The sequence below is a fragment of the Astyanax mexicanus genome, chromosome 1 (assembly GCF_023375975.1).
Source record: "Astyanax mexicanus isolate ESR-SI-001 chromosome 1, AstMex3_surface, whole genome shotgun sequence".
Taxonomy (NCBI): Eukaryota; Metazoa; Chordata; class Actinopteri; order Characiformes; family Acestrorhamphidae; genus Astyanax; species Astyanax mexicanus.
In genome coordinates, this window is record NC_064408.1 from 96,912,080 (window position 1) to 96,931,578 (window position 19,499).

General features: G+C 38.3%; 1 protein-coding gene across 2 annotated transcripts; it reads left to right on the forward strand.

Annotated features, from left to right (window-relative positions):
• The first annotated feature begins 447 nt into the window (after nucleotides 1-447).
• On the forward strand, nucleotides 448-15,489 carry ythdf3 (YTH N(6)-methyladenosine RNA binding protein 3). Of its 2 annotated transcripts, none has more exons than XR_007441551.1 (5): nucleotides 448-1,068; nucleotides 2,010-2,034; nucleotides 3,701-3,780; nucleotides 4,020-11,134; nucleotides 14,400-15,489. XR_007441551.1 is itself a non-coding variant. In XM_007248950.4 (5 exons), the coding sequence occupies exons 1-5, from the start codon at nucleotides 1,045-1,047 to the stop codon at nucleotides 14,421-14,423; spliced, it is 1,833 nt and encodes a 610-aa protein (XP_007249012.3). In that variant the 5' UTR covers nucleotides 449-1,044; the 3' UTR covers nucleotides 14,424-15,489. The 2 variants fall into 2 exon arrangements, 1 of the variants encoding a protein (XP_007249012.3); XM_007248950.4 differs by having other exon boundaries at nucleotides 449-1,068; nucleotides 4,020-5,699.
• Nucleotides 15,490-19,499: the final 4,010 nt, after the last annotated feature.

A 19,499-nucleotide genomic window follows, 5' to 3' on the forward strand; every position in this document is an offset into this window, starting at 1 on the left:
AAAATGATAAGTGTAAATTTTCCATTTGCTGAAAACAGAGAAAAGTAGTACCCTGATGTGATAGTTAGAGGTGGGTGATATGGCACGATATTTCAGAGTATAATATTGTTCACAATATTAAAAAATGTTGGCAATATTATTGTGTACAATACGATATGGCACACTCCTACATGCACACTGCTCAGCTCAATTAGCTCTCTCTTCTGCCCCGCCCCTAAACCCATACATCACCCAGTGCCCCTCCCAAACTCCTCCTCCCATTTTTTAAACCTTAAAATGAGGAGTTTTAGAGTTTAACTTCAGAATGAGTGGGTGGAGCTAAGCTGCCACATTTTATTGGGTTGGTTGTTGTGGCATCACAAAAACAGTTCAGTTAAAATTAAATTTTTGCTTATTTGTTTGCCCTTATTCACCTGGGTAGTGATTTGTAGGTTTGGAAATCAGCAATACACTCATAGTTACTAGTAAGTTACATCAGATCATTCTTCTTATAGGCTCTTTAAAAGTTTTAAAAGGCAGATCCTTCCTGGAAAAGCTCCCTGATCCAGATCCAGAAGCTCCAGGTGGAGCTGGCCATTCTGAAGAGCTGTCAGCCAGGCTCAGTGGAAGGGGAAGACTGAAGGGTCCAGCAGAAGCAGGTGGGCTACATGACCGGAGGAGGGAAAAACCCTGCCATTACACACAGCCACTTCTCCTCGTCATCGGCGGAAGGTCAGCGAACACAACCGGAAAGCAAGACTACTTACCCGATCCGCCATTGTGGAGCAAAAGTGGGGAAAAACGGAGGCTTGCTGTTTTACTCCCCGACAGACGACACGCTGAGTGGATGTTTCGCAGCGACTCGAGCCCCAATCCGCAGTCCAGCAAGTCGACGTCCGCGGCCCGTGTCGTCTGAGCGAGTAAGAGCCGGAGGGGTTGGCCGAGGCGCAGCGGGCAGAGAGCGAGAGCCAAGCGGGGAAACAGCGCTCAGGTAGCGGGTAGCAACGGTGGCAGCAGCGGAGACAGTGGACACTCAGCATAGCAAGCAGCTCGGGTTCCTGGAGGATGTCTGCCACAACTGTCGATCAGGTAAGGGGCATAGCGATAGATAGCTAAGCTATCTTATCTGGTGTGATATTATTAAACGGATGGAGTGTGTATGTTAACTAGCTTACGCTACATTTTCCTTTACTTATTTTCCACCCTGCTGCTGCTGCTGCTGGTCGTGTATCTTTTACAGTTAGGTTAGCCAACCTGGTCACGTCGGGTTTTAACTAGAGGTGTCCATGTCCAGAAAGTAAAAATCCTTTCCAGGATTTTGTTGCTACTGCCTTTCCGCCCGGGCAGTTGTAACAAAATCCTGGGATGTATTTTTACTCTCTGGACATGGATGACCCACATCTAGTTAAACCGACTCTGTAGGTTAGCTATGTGTGTTTGAAGCTAACAGGCTATCCAGCTAACTAGCTAGGTAAGCTAACTTAGCTATTAAGCTAGCTAGCGGATGACTGTTGCTAGGCCGAATCATTATAGACCCCCTCCCTCCTTCCTGCTCTTCTCTTTCCCTCCACATATTCCTCACAGGGCTAGTAGCTATGTTAGCTTCTCAGGTAACCTAAAGCTGGCTAGCTGGCTAATTGTAGACGGTTATACACACTGTGTTCTCTCTCGGCCACGGCTTCTCTCTCTCTCTACCAGGTGACTGTGGTTCTGTGTTTGTGACCAGGTGTATCTAGGTTAGCGAGTTAGCTTGTTAACTCCCCTATTTAAGTTAACTTAGCAGTTATGATTAGCAAGCTAACTAGCTGTGTGTGTGTGTTTAGCTAGCCCCTGTTTCAGCTGCTGCTGGTGCTAGTGCTGCTTATTTGGGCCTCGTCTGTGAACACAAACACATTTATCCCCGACAGACGTGAAACTAATGCAAGAAACAGCTTTCTACAGTGTTTATAGCTCAAATTTAACTGTCACTTATTTCTTTTGTCTCTCTCCTTGTCGTTGACGTGCACGTTTTACTGCCTACGCGATTGCAGAGACCTAAAGGACAAGGAAATAAAGGTACGTCACCTGTTGGAGTCAGTTTTGGGATTTTCTCAGATTCCCTCAGGATATTCTGCTCCACATCATTAAAAGTTTAAGATGTAAACCATTTCTGTCAGTGTAGTTAGACGTCAGATTTTTTTCCAGACTGTTGGTGATTGGAGCTAGATATCTAGCTAATGTATCTATATAATTTTTGCAGCTTAATATCTGATTGACACATTGGCTTATAAAATACTCAAGATTTTGTCACGTCACAGAATACAGTTGTACATGTGATTGAAAACAGGTGAAGGTTCCCACTTGTATGCAGAGAACAATATTTACAACAGAGTTGAATGATAAAATAAAGAAATGTACAATTAACTTTATAGTATACACAATATACGTAATACATACAATTACATTTAATACATAGACAAGTAGTATTGCATAGATACACGTTAAATATGACTGAATGTATTAATATGCTATATACATGTGTGGATATCTAGAATATGTTATGTGGAAGTGAGGAATTAGTCCAGTATGTGACAGAGTAATTATGAGTAAAGTGCAGGTACAGAATGAGTTCTGTGGGAAGTACAGGTTGCAGAATGCTGTGCATAGGATAGTATGGGAAAGTCTGATAGGTGCAGGGTGCGGAGTTTGTATAGGTGGCAGTAAGGTGGGTTGGGCAGCCTAGTCGCCCCAATTATGTGAATGTCATTAATAAGTTTAAAAAAAAAAGTTTGACATTCAACATTACACATAAGACTCATCCTTTACTGATGTAAAGGAAGGTTTCGTTATGATGTGCTGTTTCTCAATGAACTACTCAGAATTACCCTGCACACATTTTGATGAGCTGGTGCAATCCCTACAGTGGAAAATGCGTCATGTAGGGCTGGGCAATGTGCAGTTAGCACTTATATATTTAGTATATACAGTACCAGTCAAAAGGTGGGACACACCTCATATTGTTCAATGTGTGTTCTTTCTTTTCATGTGGAAAACGTTAAAACTACACTGGAACACATGGAATTATTTTGTAAACAAAAAGTGTTAAACCCGAATATGTTTTATACATAAGATTCTCCTAAGTACCACATTTAGCTTTGAGGACAGATCTGCACACATTCAACATCTCAGTTGGGTTTAGGTCAGGGGATTGTGGAAGATGATTTTTTTTTTCTTTTTATTGCGTAATTCCATATGTGTCCTTTGAATGTTTTGATGTATTTAATATTAATCTAAAATGTAGAAAATAAATAGAAGAAAAATAAAGAAAAACACAGAATGAGAAGATGGTTACTGTATGTATATCACTATCACATTTTGTTTTGTTGTTGTAATACATAATATACTTTCAGAGCATATCTTTAATATCAGATGTAATTAGTTCTGATCAATTGGATTAAATGCAGCATATTTTTAATAAAAAAGGTTAAACCAAAAGAGAATATTAGAATTGTATTTTTTTAAGACTCTGCTGCTTTTTCGTTTTGTCTGCATGTCAAAATATTATGATAAATATTGTTTATCGCAGTGATGTTTTTACATTAATGTTGACATAGTTTTTACTGTATTACCCGTTTCTGTCATGTCTGTTGCCGCAATGTCTTGTGACTAAAAAACATACTGTGAGTTTTTTCTGCAAGGAATCTGCTGTGCGATAAACAATGTATGCTTGTTTTTTTTGTAGTGCAAAACGGTTCAATGCATCAGAAGGATGCTGTAAATGATGATGACTTTGAGAATTACTTAAGCAGCCAGACGAATCAGGTGAGTCAATTTATGATCTCATAAACTTAAAATTATGTTCCAAACAATGTTTTCATGCAGTGAATTTTATAACACCACATTTAGAAGTCATAGACACTGGGTGTTTCCGTCTAAAACTTTAATTTACAAATAAACACATTTCTACACTGAACCTGTTTGCAAAATTTAATGCTATTTAAAAACGTTTGTACGAATACATCATTTTTACAAAATGTTTTGTGCCATTATATTTCATGCAGAGTAATAGCTACCCACCAATGTCTGACCCCTACATGCCCAGCTACTATGCCCCATCCATCGGTTTCCCTTACTCTCTGGGTGAAGCTGCATGGTCCACCGCAGGAGATCCTCCTATGCCCTACTTGACCACCTATGGACAGATGAGCAATGGTGAACACCACTTCATCCCTGACGGAGTGTTTAGCCAGCCTGGAGCTCTAGGCAACACTCCCCCTTTTCTCAGCCAACATGGATTTAACTTCTTTCCTGGCAATGCAGACTTTTCCACTTGGGGCACCAGTGGCTCACAGGGACAGTCAACGCAGAGCTCAGCGTACAGCAGCAGCTATGGCTATGCCCCGAGTTCTCTGAGCAGGGCCATAGCGGACGGACAGGCAGGGTTTGGCAGTGACACGCAACTTAGTAAAGTTCCGGGTCTCAGTGGTATCGATCAGGGCATGGCTGGACTCAAGCTGGGATCTGACATGGCAGCCGTCACTAAAACTGTGGGTTCCCCTCTTGGAGGAACTGCAGGTATGAGCAGTATGGCAGCCAACAACGTGCCGCCTGTTAGCTCCTCCGCCCCCAAGCCCACATCATGGGCGGCAATAGCTAGGAAACCTGCCAAACCGCAGCCCAAGCTAAAACCTAAATCCCACGTAGGCATGGGGAGCGGTGCTACGATTCCACCGCCACCTATAAAGCATAACATGAACATTGGTACTTGGGATGACAAAGGCTCCATCACAAAGCCTCCCCTTGCTCAACAGATGCTCCCACCTCAGCCACTGGTGCAGCAGCAGCTCCTGGCCCAGCCCCAGCCGTTACTGCCAAACCCACTGCCTCCACAGCCTCAGCACCAGCAGCTCCAGCTGCAGTCCCCCCAGCCCCCTCAGCAACTGCCACCAGGCCCCCCTCACCATCACCCTCTCCAACACCATCATTCTCAACCCGGTCCCCCTCAGCCTCCGCACCAGCACCCACACCCACACCCACTCTCCCAGCAGAATGCACCACCTCAGAATCGTTGGGTGGCCCCGAGGAACCGAGCTGCGACCTTTAACCAGAACAGTGGTGTCGAGAACTTTGGCCTGGGCCCTGGTGTGCCCTTGAGCACCTCACCCTCCACAAGTGAGGTCCACCCCGTGCTGGAGAAACTCAAAGCCCTCAACAACTACAACCCTAAAGACTTTGACTGGAACTTGAAGAATGGACGGGTATTCATTATCAAGAGCTACTCGGAGGACGACATCCACCGCTCCATCAAGTACTCCATATGGTGCAGCACTGAGCACGGTAACAAGCGCCTGGATGCTGCCTACCGCTCGCTGGGGGCCAAGGGCCCGCTGTACCTGCTGTTCAGCGTCAACGGCAGCGGCCACTTCTGCGGCGTGGCCGAGATGAAGTCCACAGTGGACTACAACGCCTATGCTGGCGTCTGGTCTCAGGACAAGTGGAAGGGCAAGTTCGAAGTGAAATGGATCTTTGTCAAGGACGTGCCGAACAACCAGCTGCGGCACATCCGCTTAGAGAACAATGACAACAAGCCCGTCACCAACTCCAGGGACACTCAAGAGGTGCCCCTAGAGAAAGCAAAGCAAGTGCTTAAAATTATTGCTACTTTCAAGCATACCACCTCAATCTTTGATGATTTTGCACATTACGAAAAGCGTCAGGAGGAGGAGGAAGCCATGCGAAGGGTAAGCGTGGCTCTCTCGCACACTCCACTGTAGCTGAAAGCAATCTCTGCATCTATAGATCACACCGATCCTATTCCTCAAACCCTATTGGATTAGAACATTGTCAGCATGTCCATTCAGTTCAAAGGGAGGCCTATTTAACAGGGCTTGGATTTGCAAGCCAAATGAGTGTTTCTCCTTCAAAGGCAAGCATGAGAGAGCATCATTATTTGCCAAAAATTAAATTAGGCCTATATTAAGAAGACAATGAGTCTGGAAATTGTAAAGAATTCTGTGGCTCCCGTGATTCATGGAACTTCTCACTGATGGGTTCACAGAAATGCATCATAAAATAAATGGAAATTACAGAGAGAGAGGGGAAAGAAGCTGTGGCCCCTTAGCATGTTACCTAACACAGTTCAAACAGCCAGCAGATGTCCCATTAGTAGATGTTAAAGTGACATCATTTCCATCCCACACAATACAAATTATTAATGACTGTGCCCATTACTAAGAAATCAGCTGATGTTCATCTCCATATGTGTTTTAATATTCTGTTAAATTGGACAGAATGGAAAAGGTGTAGCCAGAAGAAAATTATGCAAATTAGGGATGCACAATATTAGAATTAACTTGTTAGCAGCAGGTAACTCCTTTTAAACCAGTACATATGTAAACAGTGTTGTACTATTTGTAACTAATTACTTTCAGTCAAAAGTATTTGTTGAGTGTCAAAAAGATGCTGTAGATGTTATTTCCGCTAGACTGCTGATTGGCTGATTCACCATACATTAAAAATAAGAACACCAGCATTTTGTGATTTGTTTGTTAATTTGAACATTTACACAATGTTTGCAAGTAGAGTATAAAAAAATCTTTGAAGTCACTTTAAACCCTTTAATGTGTGTCATCTGACTATACCAATCTTGGTTATCTTTAACAATGTCATTAAGGCTAATATGTAAATTATTTATTTTCTGATTGGCTACTATGTGTTGTGGCTTGTTCAAAATGCAATCCTTGGTTGTTTCTTGGTGCCAAGAATGTGAAGGATGAACTTGTGTTAATGGAAAAAATATTCTTTACAAGATACAAAAATATGTCACACATGTATGAGAGAGATTTTCTGTATGTTCTATTGCGCAATAGTCTCCCCTGGGCTCAGCCTATTACATTAGGAACATTTCTGACATTTTAAAACTGTAACTAAACAGTAAATGTAAATGTGATAAATGTCAGTTTTTCCTTTACAAAAAACTGAACAGCGTGGGTCGAAGCAAAAAAACAGAACAGTAAACATTGTTGCAAGAATTTCTAACCGAAGAGAGAGGAGCAGCCGAGCTGAGGTGCTGATCGAGCGGGGGAGAGACAAGCCCGTTACAGTGCCATTTATCTTTGGTTGTAGCTTAGAGATTATACCCTTTACTATGACAGATACAAGCTAATGTGTTCTAGAAATAGCCCTTTATTCAATCTTACTCATAAATATAGCCATTTAATTCTTTTCGTTTCACCTGTAAGGTGTTTAAAATAAGGGGGGCTAACAGACTAAAATTACTAATACTAAACACACAGGGAATGCCAAAATAACACTTAAAGCCTCCGGTTTACAAATTGTCAGAAAAAAAACTTTCCTTTAGGTTCCAATTCGATTTGAGTAAAAGTTTATCACTTAGATTCATCGTTAATGTAGATTTGGGAAAAAAAGTAGAGCACACAGTAAACATAATGGACATCCTACTGGGGTTCAAGACGTGCCACTATTATCAGCCGTAAAGCTGCTGCAGGGATTCATGGGACTTTTAGATCATTCTGGTTATATACGTCATCTAGTAAACTTTCCTTTATATTTTGGATGGAGCACAATCTGGATGCTTTAAGGCTTTGTTCACATTTCGATCATAATTAATCAGTTCCAAATTTTTGCTCAGATCAGATTAGGCTATTTTGATAGTTTACACTCATAAATAGAAGTGACATATCTGTCTGTAATGTAATGAACTTGTTTCTAAAACTGCACGTGTGTACATTGACACATTTATGCACAATGCCTCTGATTTTTTTTATTTGCTCGGAGTGTTTTCCTAAATATTGACTCTCTACCAGAATTCAAATTCCCTGAAGTGATATTCAGTTGTTTATTGCGATGGAAAAGTAATATAAATAGTGTTTTTTTTTATTATTATTATTCCTTTTACCAACAACAGGAATCGCTAATGTAATTTAGAGCATGTCTGACAAATTGGATATGTAGACAGTCTAGGACCACATATAAAAGGGACTAAATTTTGGGATTGACATACAGCACTGAAAAAATCTGATCTGTGCCATAAAGCAAATTGCGTTTATATCACGTCAGTCTTGTAATGTGAATGTAGCACAGTTCTATGCATCGTATGGGAGATTTTCCCTACCTAATCACATGCTGCAGTTACGGGAAGGTCTAGACTGTAGACTTATTTACTAGACCAATGTAAACAAGTGGGACTGGGCCTTTTTTGCAGCATGTTTTCATATATGGCCTGTATGGGTTAGGGAGGGAATATTGTGATTTAAATTCTACATCAAAACAATCTGGGCCTATAAAGCACAGGAGGGGCATTTAAAAATGGTTAAGCTATTGTCAGCTATATATGAGACCAGTGGAATAATTTCTGTACTGTGAGAAATAAGAACATTTAAGTGACAAGAGACAGAATATGATGATGATAAAACTTTTTAAATAAAAATAAATATATATATGTGTTTGTATTTGCATCATCAGATGTGTACGCTGACATTATATAATGTCTGTGTTTGCTGGAATTCTTGTATCTATGCATCCTCAATATGGAAGTGCAAATTTGATCACTATTGTCTGAACGCAGTTATTGTGTTAGTTGTATGGAGTGAAAAGTGGCTGTACGTAATGGGTTAGACTAGCATTTACTGTGTGGCAGGTCAGCACTTTGGAGAATTGGGTTTTACAGGAGCTTGATTCCCAGTACATTTGATTAATAATCTGTCCTGGATTGCATGGACAGTAATGAATTAAAGTACACCCGTTTCAGCACAGGCCTTTTTCCTCTCTGCAGAGGCTTACCTTTTTTGTGTGGCTCTGCCTTTTTCCCATTTTGAATCATTGCTAAAGATTTATATTCTTGTAATCCTAAAGCATAAGCAGGACATAAAGATATTTAATTAGCAGGAAAACATTCAAAATGATTTAAAAACATATATAATATCTTAGTTGCGGTAGCATGGTGCTCATTCAAGGTAAAAAGTGTTTGTAACTATTTGTGCGTGTTGCTCACACACATTCGAAGAAATATCTGCTTTTAATGGTACACACTGACAGCACGGATTGCTGTGGATTGGAACACACTGATCCATCTAAATGTTTGGGTTCTTGGAAAAGGTGCTGTTATCCTGCCTGCTTGACAGACAATGTTTCAGTTCAGATATACAGACACCTAACATGCTGTTCAGTCTTATGTAATTTTGTGTTATTTGCAGACGGAAAATAGTCACGCATTAATTGTAGACGCAGCAGGTTAGGTTATAAATGACTTGTTTTCAGAGATGTGGCTGATATCTGATGGTGGATTTTGTCCCAGAACATAAGTTCCTTTGTTTTGTGATGGAGACCGCACAATATCTGTTTTTGTTTTTAGAGCTGATGCTGATATTGAAACTTTGAGGATCTGCTAAAAAGCTAGTATTATATTTAGTACTTATATTTATACTCTCAGAATGTCTCTTATCCCTACTTAATTGAAATACAGCTTAACTTGTTCAAGTTTTAAAATGTACTGTTTACTACCAAGACTAAGAAGTCCATATGTGGAAGCTAAGTTGCAAAAAACTTATTAAAAGTGTTTCTGCAATGTTATTAGTACCAAATTCTTTATGTACCTACCAGAGTTTAATGTGGCCCTCTCATACTGCAGTTCACAGAAGTGTTTTTTTTTTTTTTCTTGAGTGAGACACCACAGGGGAAAGCCAGTTAGAGCTAAGGGACAAAAGTCTAAAAAATGGTCGTGTGAATAACACCTTCACGAATAACATAAATTCCCCCAAATAACACCAAGAACTAAAAGTTCTGGGGTGCTGGGCATGCACCTAAACATTGCTGTGACCCACTTCCTCACTGTGGATGAAAATACTTAAAATGATTAAAATAAATGTTAACCTCTTAAACTCTGTGGAACCACCGATGGTTCCTGGCCTCAACCCACAGGTTTGCATTGCTTAGCATGCAGTTAACATTTTTAGGATGTAATACAAGTTGCTGAGCATGGGGGTTAAAACTATTTGTTAATCGAAGCACTTTCTTTTATGAAGCAACAGCGCTGAGAAACCGGAAATTAGGGCTGCATGATATTGGGGAAAAACTGACATTGTGATATTTTGCTGTGCTGCAATATATATTTTGGTAAAAAAATATATAATTTTCACCCATCTCATCAAGGTGTCAGTGCAATCTTTGTGTCAGTGAGTAAGGTCAAATAAATGATAACATGGTTCATATCATTGCTTATCTCGGATATTGTCATTCAAAATGATAACCGTGTGGATTTTACTTTGTATAAAGCAGCAAGATGGTTTTAAACATGTAGTTGCACAAAACGTTGCTGGACCTCAGGAGAAAAAATAAATACAAGGAAGACGAAGGATATCAGCCTTTGACCACAGCTAGGAATGAAATAATATAAGAATCCTATCGTTATTGGCAGAGGTGCAGATTACACTGATATTTTTGTGTGGTTTCATGTATTTTTGATCTCCAGGAAGCTGTAGAGATGTAGTTTTAGCACGTCAAGTATTAGTAATAGCATAAGCAGATACGCACATGAAAAACATTTGCTATTGGGGAAAAAAAAAATCACACAGATCAGTGCATCCTTGGTCATTGAACTACACTAGTGGACTAGACAAGGCTAACAGGCATGGCTTTCCTGATGTAACTCACATTCTTCACATTCCTGCTCTGAGACAAAGCGGAGGTAGGCTCTGCTGTGTCTTTGAACATGAGAGTTTGGCCTCCATTGGCTGTTCATTCTGTAAAGCTTTGACATGTACTTGGTTATAGTTGGAGAAGTGGCTTTTCTGCCTTTAGAACAAGGTTGCAGTTACTTTTAGTAGTGATATTTGCATATGTGAGCCAGTGATGATACTAATTCAGTACTACAGAAAGTTACAGTGTTGTAGAACTAAAATGGATTTAAGGCTCTGGATGACTTAAGCGATGTGCTTGCTCTGTGCTGACACCATTTTTCCCTGCAGTGTATTAACACAGCTGGTTAATTTGTACCAAGTTTCTCCCTCATGAATAAATCAAGAAGGTGTGCAGGGGGAGGCCTGAAACCTAGCTGTCAGGAGCTCTGATGGACTTTATTCTCAAACATGCAGTCATGCTAGACTGAGCTAGTGATCCACAGCTTAGAATCATCAGCTCTTCTTCCTGTATTGCCTAGGTAAGGTAAAAGCTTTATAGAAGGCAGCCGTAGACAAACAGACCTGTTCAGCCTAGTAAGAAATTGTAGCACACAATGATTTAGTTCAGATTCATTTTGGATACATGGAAAAAGCCACAGATGTGTTTAGTCTATTATGGTATTGAAGTGATAAAGGATTAACTTGTGTTAATTAACTTGTGTGATCTGATTTCATGAAAATATGACCTAAAATTTCTGATAAACTGCAAATATTGGCAAAATATTTTTAGTCAAAAAATTGCAGACTCTTTAAACTGTGCTTTACTGACTAATGTTTTTTTTTTATCGTCAAACACTAAAAACTCTTACTGTGTGTTGCTTTGTTCTTTAGTTTTTAGTGTTTAGTTATTTTTTTATTTTGTTGTTTTTGAGCATATTTGTATTTCTATATATATATATATATATATAGAATATATAGGATATAAAAAAGAGGCATGTTGCTGTAAAAGAAATGGTAGTAAGTAAGCAAGTAGTAAATGTCTTGATAAAATCATTTGCCTTACATTAAAAGTGTTTATTACTTTTAATAAACTAGCTGATTTTTTCTTTCTAAAGATTGATTGAGTGCTTCTTAGCAGAATTGTTACAGATACTAATAAATATTTCAGATTTGTCCATCAGATCAGATTGGTCAGAGACAATATATCAATTTCTCTCTGCTTTCATGCAAAAAAAACTTTAGGTCTTTACTACCATTACTTATGCTGCCTTCACATATTAGTACATTTAAATGTGTTGTTGGAGAAACAGGTCTTGAGGTTCGTTCTCACCTGCATCTTGGGGAAACTGCTTTAGCAGGGTAGTCAATTTGTTATGCACAGAAGGGTAAACAACATTGTTATATATCAAGTTAATGATCATAGATTACAGATTAAAATACTGTGAACAAAAAAACATTAACATTAGCTGCTAGACTGTTTAAAATAAGATTAATAAAACATTCAGTACTGATTCTGTGTTGTTAAAGGTCACCTCTTGGGAACTCTGCTTTTAAATTTATCTCAGGATTATACCACGATAAATCATGAAGTGAGGGGATGTTCATGTGCAACCTTTAAAATGAGGAACTTGTGTTTACCGTAATTTTAAAACATTTAAACTTTACAATATCTGGCACTTATTTCAGGAGCAACTGATTGACTAAGTTATGTTTGGGATGCTGTATGCTTTTTTATTTTAAAACAGGGAGATGGTAGGCTACCATTTTTAACAAACACTGGACATAAATGATCACATTTCTGTTACATGCTAAAATTCTACATTATTTGCTTTACAGATCTTTTGACAAGCTACACACACACATTCTCACACAAACATACAAAAATATGTAGTGAAATGGCATGGATGGATTGCTGCCCCACAATTCAGCTTAGTAGCAATTTTTTCTAAGTGTTTTTAAATGTTCTAAAAGATTTGAGTGTGTTTTGAATGAGTTTTTTTTTTGAGAGACAATCTACAGGGATAAATTTTGTGACTTTTTAAGTCCAGTGTTTGTTAGCAACATTAGCCTAACTTTATGCTCTGTGACTAAGGATTACTTTTGGGGAAAAATGTGTGTATACAGTTACCTTTTTATTATATTATTCTGATGTGTTTTATTATCACCAGTGCCATCCTGCTGCAGCTTGGCTAAAGTCTGTGTGCTGTGTGCTACAGTTTCCCATTAGGTTGAATAGTGTTTTACCAGCTTTTAAAAATGAAAATAAAACAGTTGTAATTAGTCAGCTGTGGGATTTTTTCCACATTACTTGTCTTGAAGTGTCAGAAATGGCTGCAGGCAGAAAGGATGTAAAAGCGTTTATCACATTTGTTTCTGAAGAGTATGGAAATCTGTTCAGGTGAGCCTGAGGACTGAAAATGATTCAACGTGAGCCGAGCTTGTTGAAGACTGTAAGAGAGTGATCACTTTTGTTAGAGAGGGATCAGGAGGACTGCCGTAAGGGATGTTCCTGGGACAGTTCAGCTAGTGCAGGAAAGATTATTATTGGCCTAGTAACATTTCCAGTCTCTGTCTGGCTGTTTTTCACTCTTTTCTCTGTCTGGGAAATATATATTTTTATACATGGTTATTATTCTGCTGTACAGAAAGAGATTAGTTTTGTAACGAATCTTAACTGTGAAGATTTCCGAGCATATTATAATCATTATAAAAGGTCTATAAAATGCTTTTTAAAGGAGTTACTTTTAATAAACAACTCCAGAAGTGAGTTGAATCTGTCTCCTACTACACGGTCTACAGTTAAAATGTTAAGTAAGATATATGTCTATTCAAATACCTTGACCTAGGTCCGCAAACTACAACTACTTTGTCAGTATCAGAAGTGTAACCCTTATAGGAAAAGCCAGCTATGTCTATGCATTTTTACAGGTTAGTAATAAAGTTTGCCATAGTTTTTTTGGCGTTGATCATTTAGTAGAACAATTAAGATATTTCACATGATTTAAACCCAGTGTCAGAAAACACTTGGACTCTTGGAGTATCAGCAAATTCAGGTGTTAATACACCCAAGACATAAATACTTCAATAGGTGATCTGAGGCACATTTGATACATAGGTTATAACAGTAAAACCATTTCCATCTCTCCAAATTCCATTTGACAAGCAAATCTTTCCAGCACAAATCAAACACGAGCAATGATTGCAGTATTAAAAGCAGATTTGCATATTCCATTCGATCTACCACTCAGATTTCAGTCTTACTGGAGACTACAAAGTGTAAATACATGTGGCTCAAATCTTGGGATAAAATCCAGATACTAAAGCTTTAATATCTGTAGCAGAGACAATCTTGATCACCAAATGGAGTAATTCAGAGTGATACTTGGGAGGAAAAACTCAAATCTGGCAACTCCAGGGGAAGGTACTGCCAAGTAAAACATAAATAGAACTGCACAATGTTTTTGCTTATTATTCTTGTTAAATGTAATTTCTTAAGCATGTTTTACTGTTTTCAGACTGTTCTGATAGACTTTCTCATCCCTAAATTTAGAGGGGCACTATTTTTCTAACATTTCTCCATGGCTGCTGTCTGTGAAGCGATCCTTTCTTATAAAAATAAAATAGTCTAATATGCAAACGTCTTGAGCTATCATATTGCATTTTGGTGCGTCACCTGCTGCTAAAATGATGTAAGCATGCTAGGTCCAGTCAGCTTGATCTAGTTGTGCTTAATGCTCTTCTGTTGTGTTTTTGTCTGTTCAGTCTTCTAATGCTCTCTCTTGTGTCTTTTGTTTTGTTTTGCAGGAACGAACTAGAAATAAACAGTAACCTTACCGAGGTCTCCCTGCTAGAACTTCAACACTAATAATGTAGAACCTTGAATATTGCCTAACCACAGAGGAAGAAGGGGGTTCTGATGATATATTTTCTGCTGAAGACCATGTATGAACACTTAACACGACCATGGACTGTTGTGTCAATTTTTGATGCATCTGCCCTTACTCTCAAGTCTCTCACGAAGAAAAAAAAGAGAAAAGAATTATAGCAAATTGCTCACTTAAAACTGTATCTTTAAGCACTTTCAGTCCTTCTAAAAAAGCTTTTACCAATTACCCTTAATAACTCTCACCGGACTGTTTTGGTATTAATTGACTAACCAGTGTCGTTGGTTTGGGGATTTGTTTCACCAGACTCATTTGTTGGTTGATTATTTCTTTTCTTTTTTTTTTTTTTGTTGCATTATTGTATTTTTTTCCCCGTACGATTTCAGGCACTCTCAGAGGAGAAAAGGATAAAATAATATGTATAATGACAAATCTTTACTTGAATCTGTGAAGCTGTGTGATTTTCCAGTTCGAGAGCAGAACTGAGAGGCAGACGAGGCGCTCGTTTCGTTTTGCCTGCCGGAAGCCCAGGTTGGAATAATCATGTCCGTTGTTGTAGACTGAATCCCCTTCCATCCAACTACCCATCCTCCCTTGTATCAGCATCTGTTTCTGTGTACCAAAAGATAATAATTATTATGCAGTTTGGTGGATGACACCAGTTAATGCACAATTTCTTTTTTTTTTTTTTTTTTCCTTTTCCTTTGTTTTGTTTTGTTTTGTTTTGTTTTGTTAGATTTTCTTGTAACCGTCATTCAAAAGTGCATTTGTCTAAGGAGACGTTCGCTCTGTGACGCCATACCCTCACAGCTGCCCTCTCCTCTAAAGTCTGTGTACCTCACTCTGAAGCAGGCCTCGCTGAAGCACCTCTGTAATGCTTTCGGGACTAAACCCCACCACCCCTTCTGGCACTGGGTTTCGTCCCGAACGCAGCAGCTTCGAAAGACAGCGACAGTCTACTCCTCTAGGTGACTCACTAGCTAAATAAACATTATCCATGTTTAGCGATACCATGCTTTTGAGTTTTTACTTTTGAATCAAAGTGAAACCCAAATGTGCTCTCGCTCACTTGCGTCTAGGGGCTCTAAACATTGAAACATTTACACATCGTCCAAATTTTGTCGTGTTGCATGAGATTTTTTTTTGCTAGTTTTTTTGTTTTGTTTTGGCATTTGAGACTATATATATATATATATATATATATATATGTATGTATATATATATATATATATATATATATATATATATATATATATATATCAAATTAAGCATTATTCTGAGAACATGCAAATATATATAAAAAGAAATCTATTTAGGTCTTGATTATAATAAATGATTGAATGATTAAAGTAAATGCATTGCTTTTGATTTAAAGTATAGGACAGAACAAATGCTCCCTCTGGCTGGTGGTCTGTGGCCCAGGCTGCCAGTGTCTGAGACCCCGATCCCTCTGTTGAGGCCTGATCCTCGACAACATCTGTGAGTAATATAGCGCACTTCTCGTCTGTGGTATTTCCTGTTTGTTCATTAGCTGCCTTTTCCATAGGTCCAGTAGGGCTTCTGTCTGTCTGTCTGTCTGTCTGTCTCTCTCTCTCTCTCTCTCTCTCTCTCTCTCTTTTTCTCTCTCTCTCTCTCTCTCTCTCTCTCTCTCTGTCTATCTCTCAATCTGTCTATCTCTCAGTTTTTGTGATGTGAGGATGCGTTTAAGCCTCTGCTGAATGCTGGAAGGGCAGCACCTCATGTTCCACGGCCGGTTTGGCTCTCCGGATGGTGTCGATGGATTCTAACCCCCACCTGCAAAAAGAACCACCTCTCACCCCACACCACCCTCCCCACCCTCCCCCCTGTGTGGTTTGATTTGTGGCCATGTTTGTATGGGTTACTGTAAATCGATGCTTCGTAATGATGCTAAATGCTAATTGCATAATGATGTGATTAATTAATTTGATTAAAAAAAATAAATATAGATTTATGGAAACAGAACACTGAGTCTGAGTGAAATACGCACATTAATTACATGGCATCATTACCATTACCATACACATTACTTTAATGTGATTTGAGGGAATTTCTTACCATTGGGGTTCTGATTTGAGTATTTATTTTTTCTTTCAGTCTACGTTTGTTAAAAAGGTTTTGACTTCGACAAAATAACATCACCAAAAGTAAAGAAAACATGAGAAAATGAGAGGAATTCCTTTTCTGCACACATTCTCAGGGAAAATGGAAGATTATGCTCTTCTTGTGGAATCTATGACCTTTAGATTATTCCAAATATCTTAGCTCTCCACTCAAATTTCAACAGGGTTGAATAAAGGCTTTTTTACGTTAAGTGCAAAGTAGTTACAGTAGGTAGTTTTGTATGGACATATGCAAACGATACATGAAACTAACTGCAATTAAAAACTGTCTACGCTTTAAAAAAGAGCTGAAATGAAAGTGCTTGGCTCCCACAAAGCAAAGAAGGTGACGAGTGTTTTCAGCTTGTGGGTTCCACAATGCAGAATATCGAAAGGGTAGAAAATTGTGAAGGGTAAAGATGGGATTTTAAAAACCAAGAACACTTTCAAACAGAAATGCAGATGACAACTCAAATGCAAAAAAAAAAAAAACATAACTGTAAAGAATAAGCATGAAAGGCTTTCATGAGGAAAGAGAGTGGTTGTGCACCGTTCAACTATGCAGTGTTGCTTGTGCAACCATAATGTTTGTGGAAGAGTCACAAGCAGAAAGGAAACCTTGTGTCCCAATCACAAAAATCTAGACAAGCGAGACAAATTTCGAAAACCAGTGCTGTGAACGTATTAATTCAAAACAAAGTTAAGTTAGAAAAACGGAATTGTTCAGCTGCCAGCGCCAAGAGAGAAGCAAAATTGGCCTTGCTCCCTCTGGGTGGGAAGATGGCGCTCTCTCCCCACATCACTCCAAAGGGTGATGTTGATCAGCACAGGGCATCTGTGAGCTGATGTATCAGAACCGAATCACTGATCTTTCCTTCGAGCGCACTGTTATGCTACTCAGCAATGCTGCATCAGCAGCAGTTTAAAAAGAAGTGGTGGCTAATTTCACATGTATCGGAGGTGTTGGAGCATCACTAGTGATAGGGGGAGCCCTAATAAGTACCTGAGTAAAATTTGGGAGTAAAATTATATAAAAAAGAAAAAAGCAATTGCATTTCACGAAAAGAAGACATTGTCAAATATGAAGCGTGGGGGTGGATCAGGCATGTTTGGACAATATTGTATGAGTCAATGGAAAAATTAAAATTGACTATGGAATTTATCAGGAAAACTCTGCCCCATAACATAAAATAATAGAAATGGAGCCTCAACAATCTGTCTATTGTTTTAGTAGCTAAAGAGCTTTTTTACTACAATGCAAAAATCTCAAAATGTGTAATTTTGGCCAAGAGTACCAAAACATATTTCAAGATAGTTATGTTTGGTGGTTATATTGATTTAATTGTTAATTTACATGTTACATGAACATTGTAAATAACCTCAAAAAGTCCTGCTTGAACTGCATCCCAGGTGCCTCCCCATGAATTTTCGAAAGTGTACATGAACAACTAAATGCCATGAAATTGAAGTTTGGATTTCTTATTTATTATTATTTGTATTTTTTATTATTGTCTTGCTACATGACTCAACTGGGCTTCATCTTCATCTCATGGATGGATTCTTGTGAATTTTCTGATGCATAAAATGATTCTTAGTTCCCTCAATAGGAAAGTGTGAATTACCATGCTTCACAGTTGATGAGGTTTAAACCACATTGTTCTATAAATCAGGAGATGTTTCATTGTGAACTTGAGAGAAACATTTCGTAAGCAATGGTTTCTGATATGTAATTTTCCTATATTTATGGTCCCTTTATAATTAGGTTTTGGTTTAAGATGTAATGTCAGATAGGTTTGGGAATCTATCCAAATTTAGTAATCCATAAAAGAGGCACATAGTTTAAAAGCACGACCGAAAAATAGGATTTTGTATTTGCTTTCTATAGCCGCTTATTATACTGAATGAGCTTTTTTTGGGTAATATAATTTTGCATAGTGGAAATAAAAAAGACAGGAGCTGTAGTAATAGAGTAATCCACTAGATGGGGCCCTTGTCTAATATGAGTTTATTCTTCAACAATTTCTTGACATATTTTATGGCAAGGAAAACTCGGATTGCTGTGTAACTGTGTAGTGCAGTGTAGTGCACCACCCCACCCCCCCCCCCCCCAAAAAAAATGAAAGCAGTATGCTCATACAGAGATGTATGTAAATATTGTGGAACCTTATGTTTTATTGTGCTGACAGTGGTGCTACCGTTATATCATATTAGAATAGATTAGATTAGTGGTGAAATCATCTTCTGTAATTTACTCATTGTTTTGATTAACTAGAACATATTTGATAAAAAAGGGACAAATCATTTACAGTAGTGCTTTTTTTAGTCTAAAATACAACACATTCATAAAAAACACATCGAAATGGAAGTTTAACAACCAAGTTTAACAACCCTTTCACTAAACACTCACACATCCTATTTGTGACCATGGTTCTTTAGGAAACCACAAAGATACTAATATTTTTCTGGAATGTTTGTAGTGGAAAAAGGGCCAAATAGGTAAAAAGAATAGTATATAAATGAAAAAGTTTGATTGGTGTCAAATTAGGTTACATTACATTGCCTTGTGAAAGAATAGTGCATTTACCAACATGGATAACATGGAAAAGTACATACACATTTTAACTTTTAAAATGAATACAAACTTAAATACATATATATTTAAATACAACATAGAAGCATTGGGTTGTGCTTTTAAGTACTTTTTTTCATATAACTTTTTCAGAAAATGACACTAAAGTGCACTTTAAGCAGAATTTAATGGTAATACATATTTTATTTATCAACACTAAAATAACACCAAAAATACTTATGTATGCTTAAAAATACATTTTACGGAAATATGTATTTTCACACATTATATTAAATTTAAAATTTCAAGTATACTTCCTTTTCACAATGGT